The 19,585-nt window shown below is 43.1% G+C and overlaps 1 protein-coding gene across 2 annotated transcripts in view; it reads left to right on the forward strand.

Annotated features, from left to right (window-relative positions):
- Positions 1 to 151: 151 nt before the first annotated feature.
- The window catches only part of LOC142557026 (uncharacterized), a 57,984-nt gene continuing 38,550 nt past the window's right edge, over positions 152 to 19,585 (forward strand). For both annotated transcript variants that reach the window (XR_012822702.1, XM_075668571.1), the window contains exon 1: positions 152 to 559. Coding sequence is in view for 1 of the 2 variants with exons in the window: in XM_075668571.1 (XP_075524686.1) it covers positions 538 to 559 (22 nt within the window). In the remaining variant the exon portion in view is untranslated. The remainder of the gene's footprint in view (positions 560 to 19,585) is intronic.

The raw sequence follows: 19,585 nt of genomic DNA on the forward strand, positions 1-19,585 counted from the left end.
TGAGTGGCGAGACACTTCGAAGCTATCGCGCACGCGCGCGCGTGTGTGTGTGTGTGCATCCTTAAGACATGATACAAAATCCAAATACGTAGTACATTCATTAGGCACCCCTAGAGTGTACCCATTCTAGTACACTCTAGCACCCCTGACTGAAGCCATACTTCATGGTTGGATACTTTTGGGCTGTAATAATAGCGGTCTGTTTTGGCTATGTCACTCTGCGTCATCTGGCGACACTGAGCTCAAAGCATGCTCAAGGCACTCAAGGTACTCAAGAATAGCGCAAGCACGTTTGCGGTTGGTTTGTCCACGGGAACGCGCCAGTTTCATCCTAAAGCTCATTCGCAAAAGTGATGTGGGATATTCAGCTGGTGACAAAAATGTTTTGTGATATTCCGTAGTCTTTCTTGCGTCACCGGACAAACTCTCGAAGTGGTTGGTGGAGGCGTGGAATACAACTCCAGCCGCGGGGTTCGCGGTATCGTTGCAAGTGCGGAATGTCAAACGCAATGTACGGCGCACGGACGACGACGTGCTATGCATCGACAGTCAAGTATGAGTGAGTGTCGCCTGGGTCATTATGTGAATAAATTTCCATCCTGTGGAGGTAACGTACGCACGTTTCATTCTTCGTGATTCTAAGAAACTGAAGCATGCTACTTTGTTATCAAAAATGAGGTGCGCGGTAGATTTTGATGCACATTGTTTTCCTGCGTCGAATTTGTGTAACGTGGGTAAATACGGTATCCCCATGAAAAGTAGGAAAGTGTATAATTCATGCGTTCGTCCCGAGTTAATCTATGGAGCCGTAACTTGAAGGATAAAGATATCGTAGGAAACCGAGGACCACACACTGAAACAACAGAAAATAACACCGTCTTGTGTAGAACATATTAATTTGTATCACGCGCCTGAACGAAACGTTTAGCGGAGAGCAGCAACTGTGTTTTGTCTTCATGGTGCTTTAGTTACGATGTTAGTGTAACATAACAGGGATGTAAATTGAAACTCGATTTAACGAAGTGATGGCCACGCTTGAATTACTTCGTTAAATCGGGAAGTTCAGAAAATCGAATAATGGATTTTTGGGCCCTTCTAAATCTAAAGTTGTAACGTAGCGACACCCCAAACGCACCGCGGCATTGTATTTGCCGCTAGCCCACGCCTGCACGTGTAAGAAGCCCGCGAGGGAGGCCAAATACCGTAAAGCCCCTTGATAATTTGAAAGTAGCGACACTCTCCTCCCCGCAGTGCTTTCCTTCTCGATTCTCGCGCGCCAGCTGCGAGCGCTGCGTAAGGCACGCCCTTTCTCCTTGGCTCCCGGGTATGAAGGGTGCATGCTGATGTAAAAGGAACTTTGAGGCTAATTGTATACTCCAGACATTTTTTTCTGCCACATAATAAGATGCTTTACGTTGTGAATCTGATCTAGTATTGCTTGTGGCACCTCCTTCTGTGTTTGTTCTTTTTCTTGCCTGTGCATGCATGTGCACCGCAGGTATTCAGCGTGCTTTCTTGTAATGAACTAGTCACGAGTGCATCATCTGTCCATATGTTTGTCATCTCGGTGTGAAATTAGCTTTTGCGCTGTAGTCTCTAAACTGAAAAGGACGGTTGCGCAATTTCAGCGCTAGCAAGCGTGCATGATCATGCGCATCGCCTGTATACGTGAGAGAACCAAACAATAATCGTAACCTACTCATGTGTGTGTTGCAGCCCAATTCAAAGCAAATTCAAGAACTGAAAAATAATGCAGAAACTCTACTGGAGTTGTCTAAGCATACGTAAGCGTACCGCTGGATTTCAATGAGCCCATTCCCAAATTTCAAGTTGACCAGCCCCCAAATTTAAGTTGGCCCACCCCCAGATTTCCACTCAGCTTATCCCCTAACTTAAGTTGGTCAACCCCCAAATTCAAGTTGGCCCACTCCAAATTTTAAGCCCACCCAAATTTGAGTTGGACCACATCCAAATTTCAAGTTGACCCACCCATGAATTTTGGTAGGCCCACCTCCTAATTTCAAGTTGGTGCAGCCCCAAATTTCAAGTTGCCCCACCCCTAGTATAAATTCCCATGCATTTTCTGAGGAGCCCTATGTATCTGTACGAGTATCTCCTCTCATTTATTTCGGGGGGGGGGGGGGGCGAATAAATTGTTTCTTATCACTCTTGAAGCTACCAATCACCTACATCTACACTACCATAACTTATAAATGTCTTAACTGCGCAAATTATGCATTTTTGTGCAGATACAAGGCATTGCACTTTCAATGCAGATACACTTTTGTGCAGATACAGAGCACTACACATTTTAATGCTTATGCATTAAAAATGCAATGTAGGCTAGCTGGTGTTCATTACCCGCAATGCCATGGCTATGCTTGTAAATTTTTTCAGGTCCTGTATTCTTTGTATCTAAGTGACTGACGCACACATTGAAGTAAGCTGGAAAGAAAGCTCCTCTACAATCCGCTGTTTCAATTTTCAGTAGGACAGGCAACGAATCCTAACAATCCCGAAAAGTGCAATCGAGGCGCTGTATTCTTGTACATAATTGTTCTTAGCGGAAAGCAGAACCTATAGTGCTGCATTTTCGACTGAATAACAGTTGGCGACTTGCAAAGTGGTGAGTCTCGGCAGAATATTCAGCATACTGAGGACACCCCCATTTTTGTGCAATGTACAAATTGTCACAGTAAAACGCAGATGACCAAGCTGGAAGAATAAAAAAAATGCAGCATTAGGGGATGCTTTGATACGAACAATGAGGTGCCTTACCTTACCAAAGAACAACACTGTTCTTTGTCGGAACAAAGTTCTTTTGACCACTGTTGTGCAGTCACTGTTTCCTGTGCAAGCCGTCACGCTTTCCTTGTGGCATCATAAAAATTGCATAACTATCTTCAGACTTTTCGCTGCTACAGCATAGCACTAGCACAACACTGCAGGAAACACAGTGGGCAATGCTCGCTGCACTGAGCCAGCAAAGCTAAGGAGAAAAATGGTGCCAACGAAAAAGTAAAACAAGCAGGCACGTACCCAGGATTTCTTCCGGGGGGGGGGGGGGGGCAACTTAAGGTAATTTTTCTATGCAAATGAGGGGGGGGGAGGTACCTTTACTAGTACAAACGTTAATAACGCCCGCCATTCGTTGTAAAGACGCGTAAACCCACAAAAGAGAAATGAAATAAGGTGTACCTTGCAGGTACGCCTGTGAGATATACCTCTCCTTTACTAGGCAAACAAGAAACCCCATCAAATAGGCTCACGTAGGAAAGAAGCGCAGAAAGAACACTGCCAAGAACAATTAAATAAGCGAAAGTGTAAAATAAAGATTTCCATGGTAGCATACAACTTAAAGAAAAACAGCAGTTGGCAACCAAGGCACGGACCGCGCGGGGTTGTGTGACTCCGCCAGCCAATCACAGAAGCAAACACAATCGTTGTCATGCGGCCTTTTCAAAATTGCATCGTACTTGATACCTCCGAAGTGTCTGCTGTTCTCGAAGAGTCTTTTCATCAACGGAAGCAACGACATGGGCAACAGACATGGACAAAGTGTATGGAGTCTGAGCATTTCACTCTTCAAAAGTCTGCCTGCCATGGCTGCTTAGCGGCTATGATGCTGGGCTGCGAAGCATAAGGTCGCGCGATTGTATCCTGATCCCTGCCACGGCGGCTGCATTTTCAATTGGGGCGAAATGCGAAAACACCCATGTACTTAGATTTAGGTGTACGTTAAAGAACTCCAGGTGGTCCGGAGTCTCCCACTACGGCATGCCTCATGGTTTCTGCACGTGTAACTCCATAATTAATTAATTAAATCTTCGAAAGTCTGCGGTACAGTTCATTTCACTACTGAGCCCGTTTTACTCATGAAACTTGACTGCCAACTGAAGTACAACTTGAAATATACAGCATAGTTGCAGCGAAGCAAGTATTTTACTTCAGTTCAATAAAGAATTAGGTATTCGCCATTTCACTATTATAGGCGAGGGAGAACGTACAAAGTTACGGGCTGATAATAATTTTATTTTTGTGGTTACCACCTGATTTGCTACCTGAGGATTTGCTACATGAGTTACCACCTGAGGAAAAGTTTTAAGTACGAATTATTTGCAGCCTCGCAGAGGAAAACTGGCTGGCGCTTGTGAAGGCGTGTGCGGGGCTTGACTGCATGCTTGAATTATATCTGACTATAGCAGCGTCTTTTTAATTAGCTCTGGAAGAATTATAGAGGAATATACATTTGTGCAACAATCACAGTTCTTTTGGATTCCTCGTTTACTGCTCTACCAAGTGCCACAACTGACTCGTATTGTTATTCGGGAAGTTGCGTAACGATGCGGGGTCGCCAGTCTCGTACAACCATCTAGAGTGCAGGACGCTGCGGTTCTAGACGCACTGCGCCCACCGCGGAAGGTTAGAAAAACACCTATACATAAGCACAGCAGAAGTGGCTATATCAGGCGGCTCAAATGAGAACTGTAGAAGCGTCATTCAAAACACACGGAATGGTTCTCCACTTTCGGCGGCATTTTCTCTACTTCCTTTTTAAGTAAAAAGATGTTGATCCATAAATATTTTCATAAACAACGGTTAAATTTGTTAATATTCACTTTTTCTTCCTGTTTGGCTGCTGCCTTGGCTCTCACCCTTAGTAGATCGCTTAATTTCTCAACTCCTTGCGACTCTTGTTTCTAGTTGCCAATTTTGCACGAAAAGTGCTGTACAATTAGGATGAGGCCAGACGAGGCAACGGGTGACAGTCATATTGCTTAGGGGTTTAAGAGCAAGCTTTAGCTCGAGTGCTTCTATCTAAACACCTGTAAAAGGAGAATTCGTTTTTCTAGACAACCACTGCACCGAATTTGACAAGGTTTGTTGCATTTAAAAGAGAAACTGAAAATCGAGTGACTGTTTGTTTCCTATTTTTGATTTAGTTTGTGAATTCTTTATTAAAACATTGGCAATAAATAAAAAAATTTCAGAAAACTAAACTTTGAAGTTTACAACTCTCTTAACTCAGCAAGAAAAAATATCACAATTCTGTGAATTGCATCTGATACATCTAAAGGGGACAACATTGATATGTTACATATGAATCCAAAATAACTCAGTAATATAGAAATACAGTTTTTGCAGAACCCTTGTACACAGCGTAACAAATTCACATAACGTACAAATTGACGTATCAAATTTGTCCACTTTGAATGATCTAATGGATGCCGTTTACAGAACTGCAGTATCTGGTTTCATGCAGAGCTATTATTTATAAACTTCGTGCGTCTATTCTTCTTCTCGAACTTCCGAATTTGTGAAAATATTTTTCACAAAATTCAGGCCATAAATCGAAATTCCGCTTCCAACATTCACTAGAATTTAACTTTCTCTCTCTATTGCAACAAATTTCATTAAAATCGGTCCAGGGGTTATCTCGGAAAAGCATTTTTGTGTTTTACATGTATATGAATAGGCCGCGTCGAAGTTGGGCCCGATCTAAAGCTTCCTCTTAAAGGTTATTGCGGGGCTTGACGATGGATGCTGTTTCGCATTATTTTATTTTCCGCCTTATCTAATCCATATCGCGGTTATATGATTCCGAGGATCTGCCACTGTAGCGGCGAGCCGTCACTCAAGGAAATAATGAAGCAAAAGGACAAGTTAAACGCAACTGGCGCTTCGTCCAGCCGCAACTCGTTTCTTGTGCGTACAGACCAGCCGACTACAATCCGAATCCCTTTCTTGGTCGCTGGATCAGTCTAAACAAAGAAGGTTGAACTAACGAAGCAACAGCAATGCGCGTGATCGTTGAATCATCATCATCATCAGCCTGGTTATGCCCACTGCAGGGCAAAGGCCTCTCCCATACTTCTCCAACTACCCCGGTCATGCACTAATTGTGGCCATGTTGTCCCTACAAACTTCTTAATCTCATCCGCCCACCTAACTTTCTGCCGCCCCCTGCTACGCTTCCCTTCCCTTGGAATCCAGTCCGTAACCCTTAATGAACATCGGTTATCTTCCCTCCTCATTACATGTCCTGCCCATGCCCATTTCTTTTTCTTGATTTCAACTAAGATGTCATTAGGGAGTTTTAGAATAGGGGCCCCAATAGTTTGGGGCCCCAAAGAGCTTTGCGGGTGTTAGCGTTGGGGCACGTAGGAGTGAAGAGTTTTAGAATAGGGTTTGACGTTTGCGGATAGCGTCTTGCGCTGACAGCGCCACTATGGCGTCAAAGAAAAACTATTAGAAATAATTAAATAAAATATACCATTTTATGATAGGAATAATAATTTTTACTTGTGTGTATTCGCGTTTAATTACAATTTAGAGGTTTTTCTCTGTAAGCAGCAAACAATTAGTTGCGCTTAGTTTTCAGCAAACCAACTTTACTAGCCTTCACCAGCCAAGCTTAGCCTTGTTAGGCCTACGAGCCATAAAATCCGCGGCGTCTAATGAGTCAATCTTCATAACACACGCTAGTTGAGAGAAAGCGATAACCGCACTCACTTCTCCTAGCTTGCGAACTTCACGCGTTACCGCAAATCGAACCCAGTTTTGTGCTAAGTTAGAGCCGTCGCTTCGATGGGTGCCGCCATGTTTGCCGACGCAAAACTTTTGGGGCCGCTATTTGGGCTCCCGCTAAATCGGTGAAATAGCGTTCCCAACGCAAAACCCAAACGGAGTTTGCGTCTTGCGCATGCGCAGTGGCTTCGACGCTATTTCTTTGGGGCCCCAAAACGTTTGGGGCCCCTATTCTAAAACTCTCTATTAACTCGCATTTGTTCCCTCACCCAATCTGCTCTTATCTCTTAACATTACACCCATCATTCTTCTTTCCATAGCTCGTTGTGTCGTCCTCAATTTAAGTAACCCTTTTCGTAAGCCTCCAGGTTTCTGCACCGTACGTGAGTACTGGTAAAACACAGCTGTTATACACTTTCCTCTTGAGCGATAATGGCAACCTGCTGTTCATGAACTGGAATTGCCTGCCAAACGCACCCCAGCCCAATCTTATTCTTCTGATTATTTCAGTCTCATGATCCGGATCCGCGGTCACGACCTGTGCTAAGTAGATGTATTCCCTTACCACTTCCACTGCCTCGCTACCTATCGTAAACTGCTGTTTTCCTCCGAGACTCTTAAACATTACTTTAGTTTTCTTCAGATTAATTTTTAGACCCACCCTCCTGCTCTTTGCCTCTCCAGGTCAGTGAGCATGCATTGCAGTTGGTCCCCTGAGCTACTAAGCAAGGCAATATCATCAGCGAATCTCAAGTTACTAAGGGATTCTCCATTGACTCTTAGCCCCAGTTCTTCCCAATCCAGGTCCGTTGAATAGGTGGTGACAATTGAATGCATCTCGAGTTAATCGCATGTGCACCGAATCTATGAGAAAACTGGCCTTCACACCCCAGGAGATGCCGATAACTACCGGCATCCAAAAGGAGTGAAAAAGGCAGCGAAATGTTGACCACCAAATAGGTGTCAAGTCTCAACATTGATTTGGCGGTGCTTTAGGAATGTGTTTGTGGAGTGGTAGCGTGGGCGGGGAGGGGGGGTATGCCGTTTAATTTCGGGAAGGGCCCGGGCCTCCCCCCCCCCCCCCCCCTCCCAGGTACGTGCCTGAAAACAGGCAATATGCAAGATCCGCATGTTTCCAAGTGCGACAGCAAGGAGACCAATCATCGCGCAGAAAAACGGGAGGGGGGGGGGGCAAAGCTGATTCCTGCAGAGGGATGCGCAAGGGGCAAGTAGGATGTCAGGACGTCGTGCGGTGGCACCACAGTTTGAAGAGTTGCAGTGCTTTCAAATTATCAAGGAACATTAAAATACCGCTGCCCCTAGCGGCCATCTGGTACATAATAACGCTAGGGACTGCTGAGTCCGTTGTTCCGTGCATGAGCACGGCGTGCAGCCTTGTCAAAGTAAAGTTGGCCCATGACTAGGGTGCCTAGATGTTTTAACACAATAGCATGCTCGAAGAAAAACCCGTCTGTGTCAAAATTAGAAAGAAATTATGGCTTTTTTATTGATTTATTTCTGGAAAAGCTTCGTTAAATCAAGTTTAATGCAAGATAGTTTTTTTAATTCGGGTTGATGACAACATTGAACCTAATGGGTACTTGCCAGGGAACGGAAATTGCTTCTTTAGATTGGGAACTTCGTAAAACCGGGTTTACCAGATTTACGAAGTCCCGATTGGCAGTTGGCAGTTTGGTAGTCTTGGCAGTTGAAATGGTCGTCCATTTTTCATCACAAGCTCAGCGCAATTATTCATTATCGTTGATTGAAGTACGTTCAGCATATGCTCACATGCCTGGTCTTTGGTACAAGGGACTCATCTTTACTGGGCAGCAACAAATGCTTTGTGCACACCACCACTGTTTTAGCAAACATTTGCTTATACTGGTCCTTGTAATGTTGCTGCACGTGATGCTCCAGCTTGGAACCATGATAGCCTAAGATGACTTTGGACAGTTTCCAATTTGGTAAACAGACTTTTTGAAGTAACATTTAATTTGGAGAACTTGTGGGGCAGATTTCTTTCTGTTGCACCCCTTCAAGCATTCTCTTTCTCGAGCCACTTAAGACAGGGTGAAAGAGGGTAATGATTTGCACACAAAGTCAACACCCGAAAGTTGTTCTGGTGGTATCTAATACATTACGCGAACTCTGCAACTACTGACAGTTGAAGCTTGACATTATGATCTGTGCACAGCAGGCAGCAATTACCGACGCAGAGAAAGCAAATGAGCACAGTAAGAGAAAACGAGGGCCCATGTGGTGAACTTGTGTTCCTGCACCCAAAGAAATACTCTCAGGCTCCGAGACTGGCATGGGCTTGTGAACCCAAGCTAAAGGTATTCTGCCGCTGCTTTTTCTAATTTCTATGCTGTTGGTACATGTTTAACATTGTGGAAAGCTGAACTCCACTTTGTTAGGAGAGTGCTGCATTTTCAGAGTGACAAGGCACATTGTGGCAACCACAAAGGGCTGTTTTTGCTTCATCATCATCATCAGCCTGGTTACGCCCACTGCAGGGCAAAGGCCTCTCCCATACTTCTCCTACTACCACGGTCATGTACTAATTGTGCCCATGTTGTCCCTGCAAACGTCTTAATGTCATCCGCCCGCCTAACTTGCTGCGGCCCCCTGCTACGCTTCCCTTCCATTGGAATCCAGTCCGTAACCCTTAATGACCATCGGTTATCTTTCCTCCTCACTACACATCCGGCCCATGCCCATTTCTTTTTCTTGATTTCAACTAAGATGTCATTTACCCGTGTTCGTTCCCTCACCCAATCTGCTCTTTTCTTATCACTTAAGGTTACACCCATCATTCTTCTTTCTATAGCTTGTTGCGTCGTCTTCAATTTGAGTAGAACCCTTTTCGTAAGCCTCCAGGTTTCTGCCCCGTAGGTGAGTACTGGTAAGACACAGCTGTTATACACTTTTCTCTTGAGGGATAGTGGCAACCTGCTGTTCATGATTTGAGAATGCCTGCCAAATGCCCCCCAGCCCATTCTTATTCTTCTGGTTATTTCAGTCTCATGATCCGGATCCGTGGTCACTACCTGACCTAAGTAGATGTATTCCCTTACCACTTCCAGTGCATCGCTACCTATCGTAAACTGCTGTTCTCTTCTGAGACTGTTAAACATTACTTTAGTTTTCTGCAAATTAATTTTTAGACCCACCCTTCTGCTTTGCCTCTCCAGGTCAGTGAGCATGCATTGCAATTGGTCCCCTGAGTTACTAAGCAAGGCAATATCATCAGCGAATCTCAAGTTACTAAGATATTCTCCATTAACTCTTATCCCTAATTCTTCCGACTGCAGGTCTCTGAATATCTCCTGTAATCACGCTGTGAATAGCATTGGAGAGATCGTATACCTCCCTGCCTGACGCCTTTCTTTGTTGGGATTTTGTTGCTTTCTTTATGGAGGACTACGGTTGCTGTGGAGCCGCTATAGATATCTTCCAGTATCTTCACATATGGCTCATCTACACCCTGATTCCGTAATGCCTCCATGACTGCTGAGGTTTCGACTGAATCGAACGCTTTTTCGTAATCAATGAAAGCTATATATAAGGGTTGGTTATATTCCGCACATTTCTCTATCACCTGATTGATAGTGTGAATATGGTCTATTGTTGAGTAACCTTTACAGAATCCTGCCTGGTCCTTTGGTTGACAGAAGTCTAGTCAAGGTGTTCATGATTTTATTTGCGATTACCTTAGTAAATACTTTGTAGGCAACGGACAGTAAGCTGATCGGTCTATAATTTTTCAAGTCTTTGGCGTCCCCTTTCTTATGGATTAGCATTATGTTAGCGTTCTTCCAAGATTCCGGTATGTTCGAGGTCATGAGGCATGGTGTATATAGGGTGGCCAGTCTTTCTAGGACAATGTTCCCACCATCCTTCAACAAATTTGCTGTTACCTGATCCTCCCCAGCTGCCTTCCCCCTTTATATAGCTCCCAAGGAGTTCTTTACTTCTTCCGGCGTTACTTGTGGGATTTCAAGTTCCTCTAGGCTATTCTCTCTCACATTATCGTCGTGGGTGTTACTGGTACTGTATAAATCTCTATAGAACTCCTCAGCCACTTGAACTATCTCATCCATATTAGTAACGATATTGCCGGCCTTGTCTCTTAATGCATACATCTGATTCTTGCCTATTCCTAATTCCTTCTTCACTGCTTTTAGGCTTCCTCCGTTCCTGAGAGCATGTTCAATTCTATCCATATTATAGTTCCTTATGTCAGCTGTCTTACGCTTGTTGATTAACTTAGAAAGTTCTGCCAGTTCTATTCTAGCTGTAGGGTTAGAGGCTTTCATACACTGTCGTTTTGTGATCAGATCTTTCGTCTCCTGCGATAGCTTACTGGTTTCCTGTGTAACGGCGTTACCACCGACTTCTATTGCGCACTCCTTAATGATGCTCATGAGATTGTCGTTCATTGCTGCAACACTAAGGTCCTCTTCCTGAGTTAAAGCCGAGTACCTGTTATGTAGCTTGATCCGGAATTCCTCTAGTTTCCCTCTTACCACTAACTTATTGATTGGCTTCTTATGTACCAGTTTCTTCCGTTCCCTCCTCAAGTCTAGGCTAATTCGAGTTCTTACCATCCTATGGTCACTGCAGTGCACCTTGCCGAGCACGTCTACATCTTGTATGATGCCAGGGTTAGCGCAGAGTATGAAGTCGATTTCATTTCTAGTCTCACCATTCGGGCTCCTCCACATCCACTTTCGTCTAACCCGCTTGCGGAAAAAGGTATTCATTATCCGCATGTTATTCTGTTCCGCAAACTCTACTAATAATTCTCCCCTGCTATTCCTAGTGCCTATGCCATATTCCCCCACTGACTTGTCTCCAGCCTGCTTCTTGCCTACCCTGGCATTGAAGTCGCCCATCAGTATAGTGTATTTCGTTTTGACTTTACCCATCGCTGATTCCACGTCTTCATAAAAGCTTTTGACTTCCTAGTCATCATGACTAGATGTAGGGGCATAGACCTGTACTACCTTCAATTTGTACCTCTTATTAAGTTTCACAAGACCTGCCACCCTCTCGTTAATGCTATAGAATTCCTGTATGTTATCAGCTATATCCTTATTAATCAGGAATCCGACTCCTAGTTCTCGTCTCTCCGCTAAGCCCCGGTAGCACACTATGTGCCCGCTTTTTAGCACTATATATGCTTCTATTGTCCTCCTAACCTCACTGAGCCCTATTATATCCCATTTACTACCCTCTAATTCCTCCAGTAACACTGCTAAACTTGCCTCACTAGATAACGTTAAACGTTGCCAGGCTCAGATTCCAATGGCGGCCTGTCCGGATCGTTATTGCAAAAATCATTACTGCAAAAAACATTTGCAGTAATGATTTTGCACGTTAGTAATTTTTTTCTTATTTGATGAATCCATCTCACCCTTCAATTGGCAAGAAAAGAACATATGAGCAAAAATTTCTTAAAAGTCTTTATATCTTTCTTTTGACATCCATATACTTAGAAAATGAAATATGAAAACATTCTGACAAAAACTAAATGTTACACGAGGTCGACATTTGCTGACCTGCCAGTTAACGGTTAAAGTGGAAGCTCAGAGTGCACAGTTTTGCTCTTGCTCGACAAAGGTTAGCATGGCATTTGTAGTCAGAATCCTTCTTCATATGGAAACAAACAAAGCAGTCGCTTTCACTCTTGAGGCACAGGAACATTGCACATGAAACATTTCAATCCAGACACTCCTTTGTGGTATCCAGCACAGTGACCTGCGTAACGGCATGAAGTGGCCCCTCTGAATGCTCTCCTGTAGCAAGCGGCAAGTGACTTACGTTGTCATACCATGAGTCCTTTGCAGGCATCAGGTGCTTCCATTTGACAGAGGGCAGCTGAATGCTGTGCAGAGCAGGCCTTTTAATGGAGTACGGTACTACGCTTTGTTTTGCAGACTTTGGGCATTTAGTCATGCAAATGTGGAAATCCTTTAGCGGCATGATTTTCTCAGATATGGCGGCGCAGTTTCTCTTATAAACGAGCCAAGTGTTTACAATGCTGATGTGAAGTGCATAGCCAAAAAGTGGAAATTGCCATCTGTGACCTTTAGCAGCTGTCTTGTAGATATGGACCAGCATATCTGAGCGGTCTGTGCTTTCCGTATGTTCATTATATATGTGAATAATTGCTGGACAAGTCACTGGTGCTTTTGCTACTGACGCGCGACCATATCTCCAGACTTCTCCAACAGGTTCCTCACCACGTGCATTGCTCAGCAGTGGGACATTTATTAACATGCCATTTCTTAGCAATTATGCCTCCAGAAGAACAGAAGTCAAATGAGCCCCGGTCCTGCTTGGACAACTTGTTTCCTCTTAGGACGTTGTTTGCTCTGCCTGTTCTATTTACGCGGGCTATGCCAATGCAGTGAATGCCTAATTCACTTTTCATTCATCTGATCATTTTGTAGTTTGTGAAATTGTCAGAGAAAACAACTGAGCTACTTGATGCATCTACAGTTTTCGACAATCCCATACAATCTTGGCACCAAGGAGGACGTTCTGTTCTTCTGGTGAGAAATTCACATCGAAAAATGTAGTTGGCTCTTGGTAGAGTAGAAGATCAAGAAATATTCCCGTGAAGATTTACCTGCACAAGATCTTAAAGCCCCATTTATCTGGCTTGTTGCTAACATCCTGAGTGAAGTTTCCAGCACAAGAGTCTTTATACGTAACCATCGCCCTGTCCGCGCTCTGTTTGCTTTCAACTGGTTTCATTTTCGTTCATGTTACAAAACTGGCTTCCATTTGTTGGCTTGGCAAAATTATTAGTGAGGTGGACATAATGCCTCAGTGCTTCAAATCTTTTACTAGGGCATTACATCAGCAACCAGTGCAAACCTTCCATCAAGTGACCAGTAGTATTACAGTGAGGTGAATTTGTACTCACGCGTGAGCACAAGTAAGGCCAGAATAATGGAGAATTTCCATTTCCCTTCTTCGCACATTTCCCTTCTTGGATGCTGCAGATTACTTCAACAACCTCATCTGTGAACACAAGCTTGAAGTAGGAGTATAGTGATTTCAGCTTGAGTGGCAACTTGTGCACTTTCTCTGGCACTGGAACTTTGGGATTGTCGACTTTTGTTCACGATTAAAAGCTTTTTTTAAGTAAAACCCTGCTTTTTGTTTTCATCATCCTGCATTTCCTCTTCATCATCCTGTGTTTATGCTTCATTGTCAAAGACAGGGATCAAGATATGACTGCGGTTTTTCAGTTTTTCTTTTTTTCAAAGCGACGTTCGCTTGGGTGAGGAAAAGCGCTTTGCACGCACGACCGAGTCCTGGCATTTAGATGTTTTCTTTGCCTGGTGACAGTCTGCCAATTTTGGGATAATCGGTGCCATTGGCGCTTGAACCCACCTTCTGAGTCGCTGGGTTCCAGTGGGACATAAGCAACACCTTGCTGTTTTCTAGTTTTCCCATAAAACATCATCTTTTCCATGACTAGAAAGAGACAACAATACTATACTTGCTATAAGAAGGTCGCAAGGCGCCGCTTTCATAGCAAAAGAGATTGCTGATCATAATTAATTCACTTAAAATTTAAAAAAAAATGAAAGTTGGTGCGTTAGTGCACTCCAAGCTCCATGCATAAAAAAAAAAAGAGAATATTGAATGAACAGAACACTACAGTACTTGACCCAGTCATTCTGTTGCACCCTTCCAATACAAATTTGTCATTATCAGGTGACTGCTCCAAATCTTGTAGATTCATTTCAGTCAAGGCGTACACATGACTAGTTTTGTCATACAGCTGTGTTTGAATCTCGACCCATTTTTCCTGTTTTTGACCACCCTGCATGTTCATGTAAAAAAAATTTACTGTCACTTTACTCATTGTTTGTGTGCCTTTTCTTAACTCCTTGTGTTCTAATTCTGCTCCTTTCTGGTGTGTTGCTGCATACAATGCTTAATTTACCTTCCTGATTGCCTCGGGCCTGCCTAAAAAAGCCAATGCCCACGCCGTGAATTGAGGTCCAACTGTGTTGCCACACTCTCGCTAAAATTTATCCGTTCAAACACAAAAGCACCTTTGCTTTGTTTGGTGCACTTCTCTGTTACTGTCAGTGACTAAAATTCATTGCCTTAGCCAGCATCCAAATCTCTCACGTCTCTGTAGGGTCATAGCTGAAACCGGTGCGAATGGTTGGACCTGCTGGCCAGGTCCGGCCAGCAGGTCCATATGTGTATGGTTTGTGCTGACTATACACATATGGTCAGTACAGACGGCCAGGAGCAAGGAGAAGGCCAGGAGTGCTCACCTCCACCTACCCTCTCTATTATCCCTGGGCATATTGTATGCATGTTTGAATCCCTAACAAAGAACACTGCGCTTTTCCTCTTCTCCTCCGCCAAAAGCTGTACTTGAGGCCACAATGCCCTCCCCCATGTCTCATCCTCACCATTTGCTTTGTTGTCGTCTTCTGCAGCCGACATGTCAGTGGGAGCTTCTCCATGACGATCACTGATGTGTCTGTCACTGCTTTCTGGCATGGCAGTTTTGGCTTTCTTACCTGTTCTCACTTCGAAGCCAGCCCCGTTCGCAGTGCTCACATCAAAGTGATCAAAACAGGCGAGCACCATAGTAGGGCAGTAGCTTCCTGGTTTATTTTATGTGGACGACAGTGTGTTGCTAGCTGACAAGCAAAGTGATATGCAACATCTGGCTAATATCTGTGGGGAGGAAAGTGTTGAGTTAAGATATAGCTTTAAAAAATCAGGTTTTATGGTTTTAATAGAACAGTGAACAGACAGTTTTAATGCAGGGCCAGGAAACACCTCAGGTAAAAATATAAAAGTACCTTGGTGTAGGATAAACGAAGGTGATAGATATCTGGAGACACAGGGAAAAAACAATAATAGCGAAAGAAAAGAGAAATGAGGCCATAATGAAACGTAGGGCGTTATGGGGATATAATAGGTACAAGGTGCTCCGGAGTATGTGGAAAGGTGTAGTGGTTCCGGGCCTTACATTTGGAAATGCAGTTGTTTGCTTGAAGTAGAGGGTCCAATTAGGACTCGATGGCAACCAAAGGTCAGTGGAATGCCTCGCATTGGGCACTCACGCGAACACTACACATGAAGCTCTGCAGGGTGTATGGGCCTGGCAAGTTTTGAAGTGAGAGAAGCTCACAGTAAAATTGATTTTTCTCTAGTACATTTTGTATAATTGGACTTTAAATGTTTTTGATAATTTGTGCAGAACATTCGTAGGTAAATAATGCTGCCCTCTCTGTGTGGCTATGAATAGGTTGGTGCAGGAGCACGTGTGACAAGCACAGCCTGCATTGGCTCTCATGCATGCGGCCGCGCTTTCTTGCTTCCTGCCTTTTCTGTTTTAGTTCATTGGCATCGGTTTGCATTGTAATGCTCTTTGGTAGTGCTAGAGAAACTTTTACAGTTATGGTCTCATTCCAGTAGCCGTTTCGATTGGCAATGGTGCCCGCCGCCGCTGCCTTCACCGCTAGTGTCCGATGTCCGTAGCGGCTATCGCCGAGAATGAGAAACAAAATGCCCATTTCCCGCCGGGATTGAACCCGGGCCTGCTGTGCGGCAGTAAGTTACTCTACCACTTAGCCATGCCAGTGCTGGCTAGTATACCATGAAAAAATTCCCTATAAACGCGTCCGAACAAGCGAGAAGACAAGAGATGTCACATGCGCGCCCTGTAGCATCAGTGTATGCACCTTTTGCATTGCAGTTGCATATTATTACACCAGGTAGAATGCCATTTGAGAAAATGATCTATTCTTATACGTCTCGAAAATAGATTATTTACCACTACAAATATTATTCCAGCACACATTGTGGCACAGCGTATTGTGTATAACGAAATGCTCTTTCCAAAAACATGCGTTGCCAAACAAAAAATTTATTAGGTAAAACATATACATTCTTGAAAGCGCCATTTTTGCTGCCAGTTGGTAAAAACAAGAAAGAAACGTAATTTCTACAAAAACATTGATATCAAAGGAAATTCAGAATATACATTTCAAAGATAATTAACCTAGGAATAGTGTCTGAAAAAAGAAATGCTCAGTACACCGCCGTTCATGGGGTACAAAAAAGACTAAGACCAATTCATCGCTCATGCCATGCGGTGAACCAGTTCCTGGATTTTGTGAAGCATAGGTGCACTCCGCACTTTTCCCACAAAACGTCTGGTTTTTGTTCAGCTTTGCGGTCCCCGTAACACATTTTGCAGTTCTGCCTTTTCAACATCTTCTGAGAATGGTCCGATGAGAAGTCCAAGGAACATACTTCACTACTTCGTCTAGAGTCATGCACCTCTTCTAGGACCAATCGCGCCCAGCGTAGCTGGGCAACTACATGATGATGCATCCAAGCATGTCTGTTTGCATTTTTGCAGATTGTGTTTATCACCTCTGCAGCGAAGGTGACAGCAACGTCTCTTTTCGCTACAGAATACGTACATTAGTTTGAAAAAAAAAAGGTCTGTCAAAAATCACATTGTCAGAGCATGAAAATTTAAACTGATTCTGAAATTTCAGTGCTTGTACTAACTTCTTCTGTACTTTCACCGAAGTCAACGCGAAATATCTACATCAAATATTTACCAATTCTTTGTCAACATATAGCCTTGCAAAAGAATGGAAAATAGCGAAAGTAATCCTCGTTCATAAAGCAGGAAGCAAAAGTGATGTCGGTAATTAGAGACCAATATCGCTAACGTCCATAGTAGGAAAATTATTAGAGCATATCATATTAAAGCATATCATGAGCTATCTAGAGCAAGCACAAATATTATCGCCTATCCAGCATGGTTTCCGGCGGGGACTTTCAACCATAACCCAATTACTTGAATTAACGCATGACTTATCCTAAAGCATTGATCATCAAAAACAAGTTGACTTAATAGCATTCGATTTTTCGAGGGCATTTGATAGAGTAACTTATCAAAAACTAATTAGCAAACTTAAAACAACTTTACGCAATGGTTCTATTGTCAATTGGATTGAAGATTACTTAACCAACCGGTTTCAGTATGTTGTTAACAATGAGATTTCTTCCATTGCAAAAGTTACATCGGGGGTGCCTCAAGGGTGCGTTCTTGCTCCCACTTTATTCCTTATTTTTATTAATGATTTGCCCTCTAACATCCGCGTTAAAATGAAGCTTTTTGCCAACAACTGCATTCTGTATAATGAAATTAACTCTATGAATGATCACATTGATTTAAACAGCGCCCTCCATGATGTAGTGAAGTGGTGTAAAAAGTGGCAGATGGAACTGAACATTAAAAAAACTGCCTTTTTATCTATAACCCGCAAAAAACATAGGTCGGACTTCAAATACACTATCAGTAACATACCACTCACCCGAGTTCATGAGCACAAATATCTTGGCTTGATCATTTCACATGACCTAAGATGGGAGTCGCACATTAACAGTATCATACCATCTGCTTTAAAACGGCTGTTCTTCCTCAGAAGAAGACTTCGAGCTGTGCCACCAGAAATTAAACTGCTATCATACAACGCATTTATTCGCCCAGTTCTCGAATATGGTAACACAATTTGGTTTCCATATACACAACAGCTTATTAACAAACTGGAAGGAGTGCAGCGAAAGGCAATCAGATTCATCTTTAACAAATACAAGAATAGCGATTCACCTACCCAACTGATAAAACAAGCCTGTATTCCTACTCTGTGAAACCGCGCCAAACTAGCAAGACTAAAATTATTGTTCCAATTGATACACAATACATTACGAATAAATACATCGTCGTATATATCCCTAGCTGACACCAGACCTTCCCACCATAAGCATTCACTGACACTTAAGGAATATGCATTTCGAACTGACTGCTTCAGATATTCGTTCTTTCCTCTTGCAATAAGAGAATGGAATAGCCTGGGCCCCTGCATAACGACTAACACATCATTGCCGAAATTTGTAACCCTTGTAGAAGAACTGTTGCCCAATAATTAGAATATGTTAGCCGGAAATAATACACCACTCATGTCGTTGTATAAAATAAAATATGTATGAACATTGTATTTGCCTATGCAGTTTCACCCCTTTTTGCCAAATGCGATGTACCATTCATGTTTTATTTCCTGTCATATGTGTATATCTGCTTCGTGTCGATTGCAAATATCATTGTTGAAATTGTGTAAACCTGTTTTTATCGCTATTTGTGAGTATATAATATATGCCCAACCTGTAAGAATCCCACTGGGATTGGCAGTATCTGAAGTAAATAAAGAAAAATAAATAAATAAACTACTGGATGGCCTTAAGTGGATAAGCAACAGCTCTAACATGTTGAAATCGGCGTTCTAAAGCATCGATCACCGGGGATCGGTTTGAATAGCCATGGTAACCAAAGAGTTAAGGAGATGCATACAAAAATGCTAGAAAATATATTATGTTCCAGATTAAATCAAGCTGCCTAGGTGACTATGTCACTGCTGCATTTCAAAGGGAATGCCAATAAATTATCATCATTATCATTGTATCATGCCACTTGCCTTGCGATGTCAGAAACGCGCTGCTTAGCATCGATATGTGCGCCCTTTGCATTGCAGTTGCATATTATTACACTAGGAGTTGCAGTTGTATAGGTAGCTGTACAAGGTAGAGAAGTTTTGAGGAATGAAAAGAAGATTATGGAATTGTATAAATATTTGTATAATGAAAAACATGTATGCCATACCTGATTAATTCAAGCAGGCCAGGTAACTGTTTTTTACTGTCTCGTTTCAAAGGGAATGCCACTAAATAATAATCATCAGCATCGTATCATGCCATTTGACATGCAGTTTGACATGCATGCCGTGTGGCGTCGATACGTACAAACTTCACATTGCAGTTCCGTTATATTCCACCAGATGTCCCAAGATGTAGCAGTTGCATAGAAGAGTTGCATGCTGCACGTAACCGGACCTGGTTAACTCAAGCAGGCTAGATGGCTATTTGTCACCACCCCGTTTTGAAGGAGATGCCAATAAATCATCATTATCGTCGTCATCAACAG

This window comes from Dermacentor variabilis, chromosome 9, assembly GCF_050947875.1.
Source record: "Dermacentor variabilis isolate Ectoservices chromosome 9, ASM5094787v1, whole genome shotgun sequence".
Classification (NCBI taxonomy): domain Eukaryota; kingdom Metazoa; phylum Arthropoda; class Arachnida; order Ixodida; family Ixodidae; genus Dermacentor; species Dermacentor variabilis.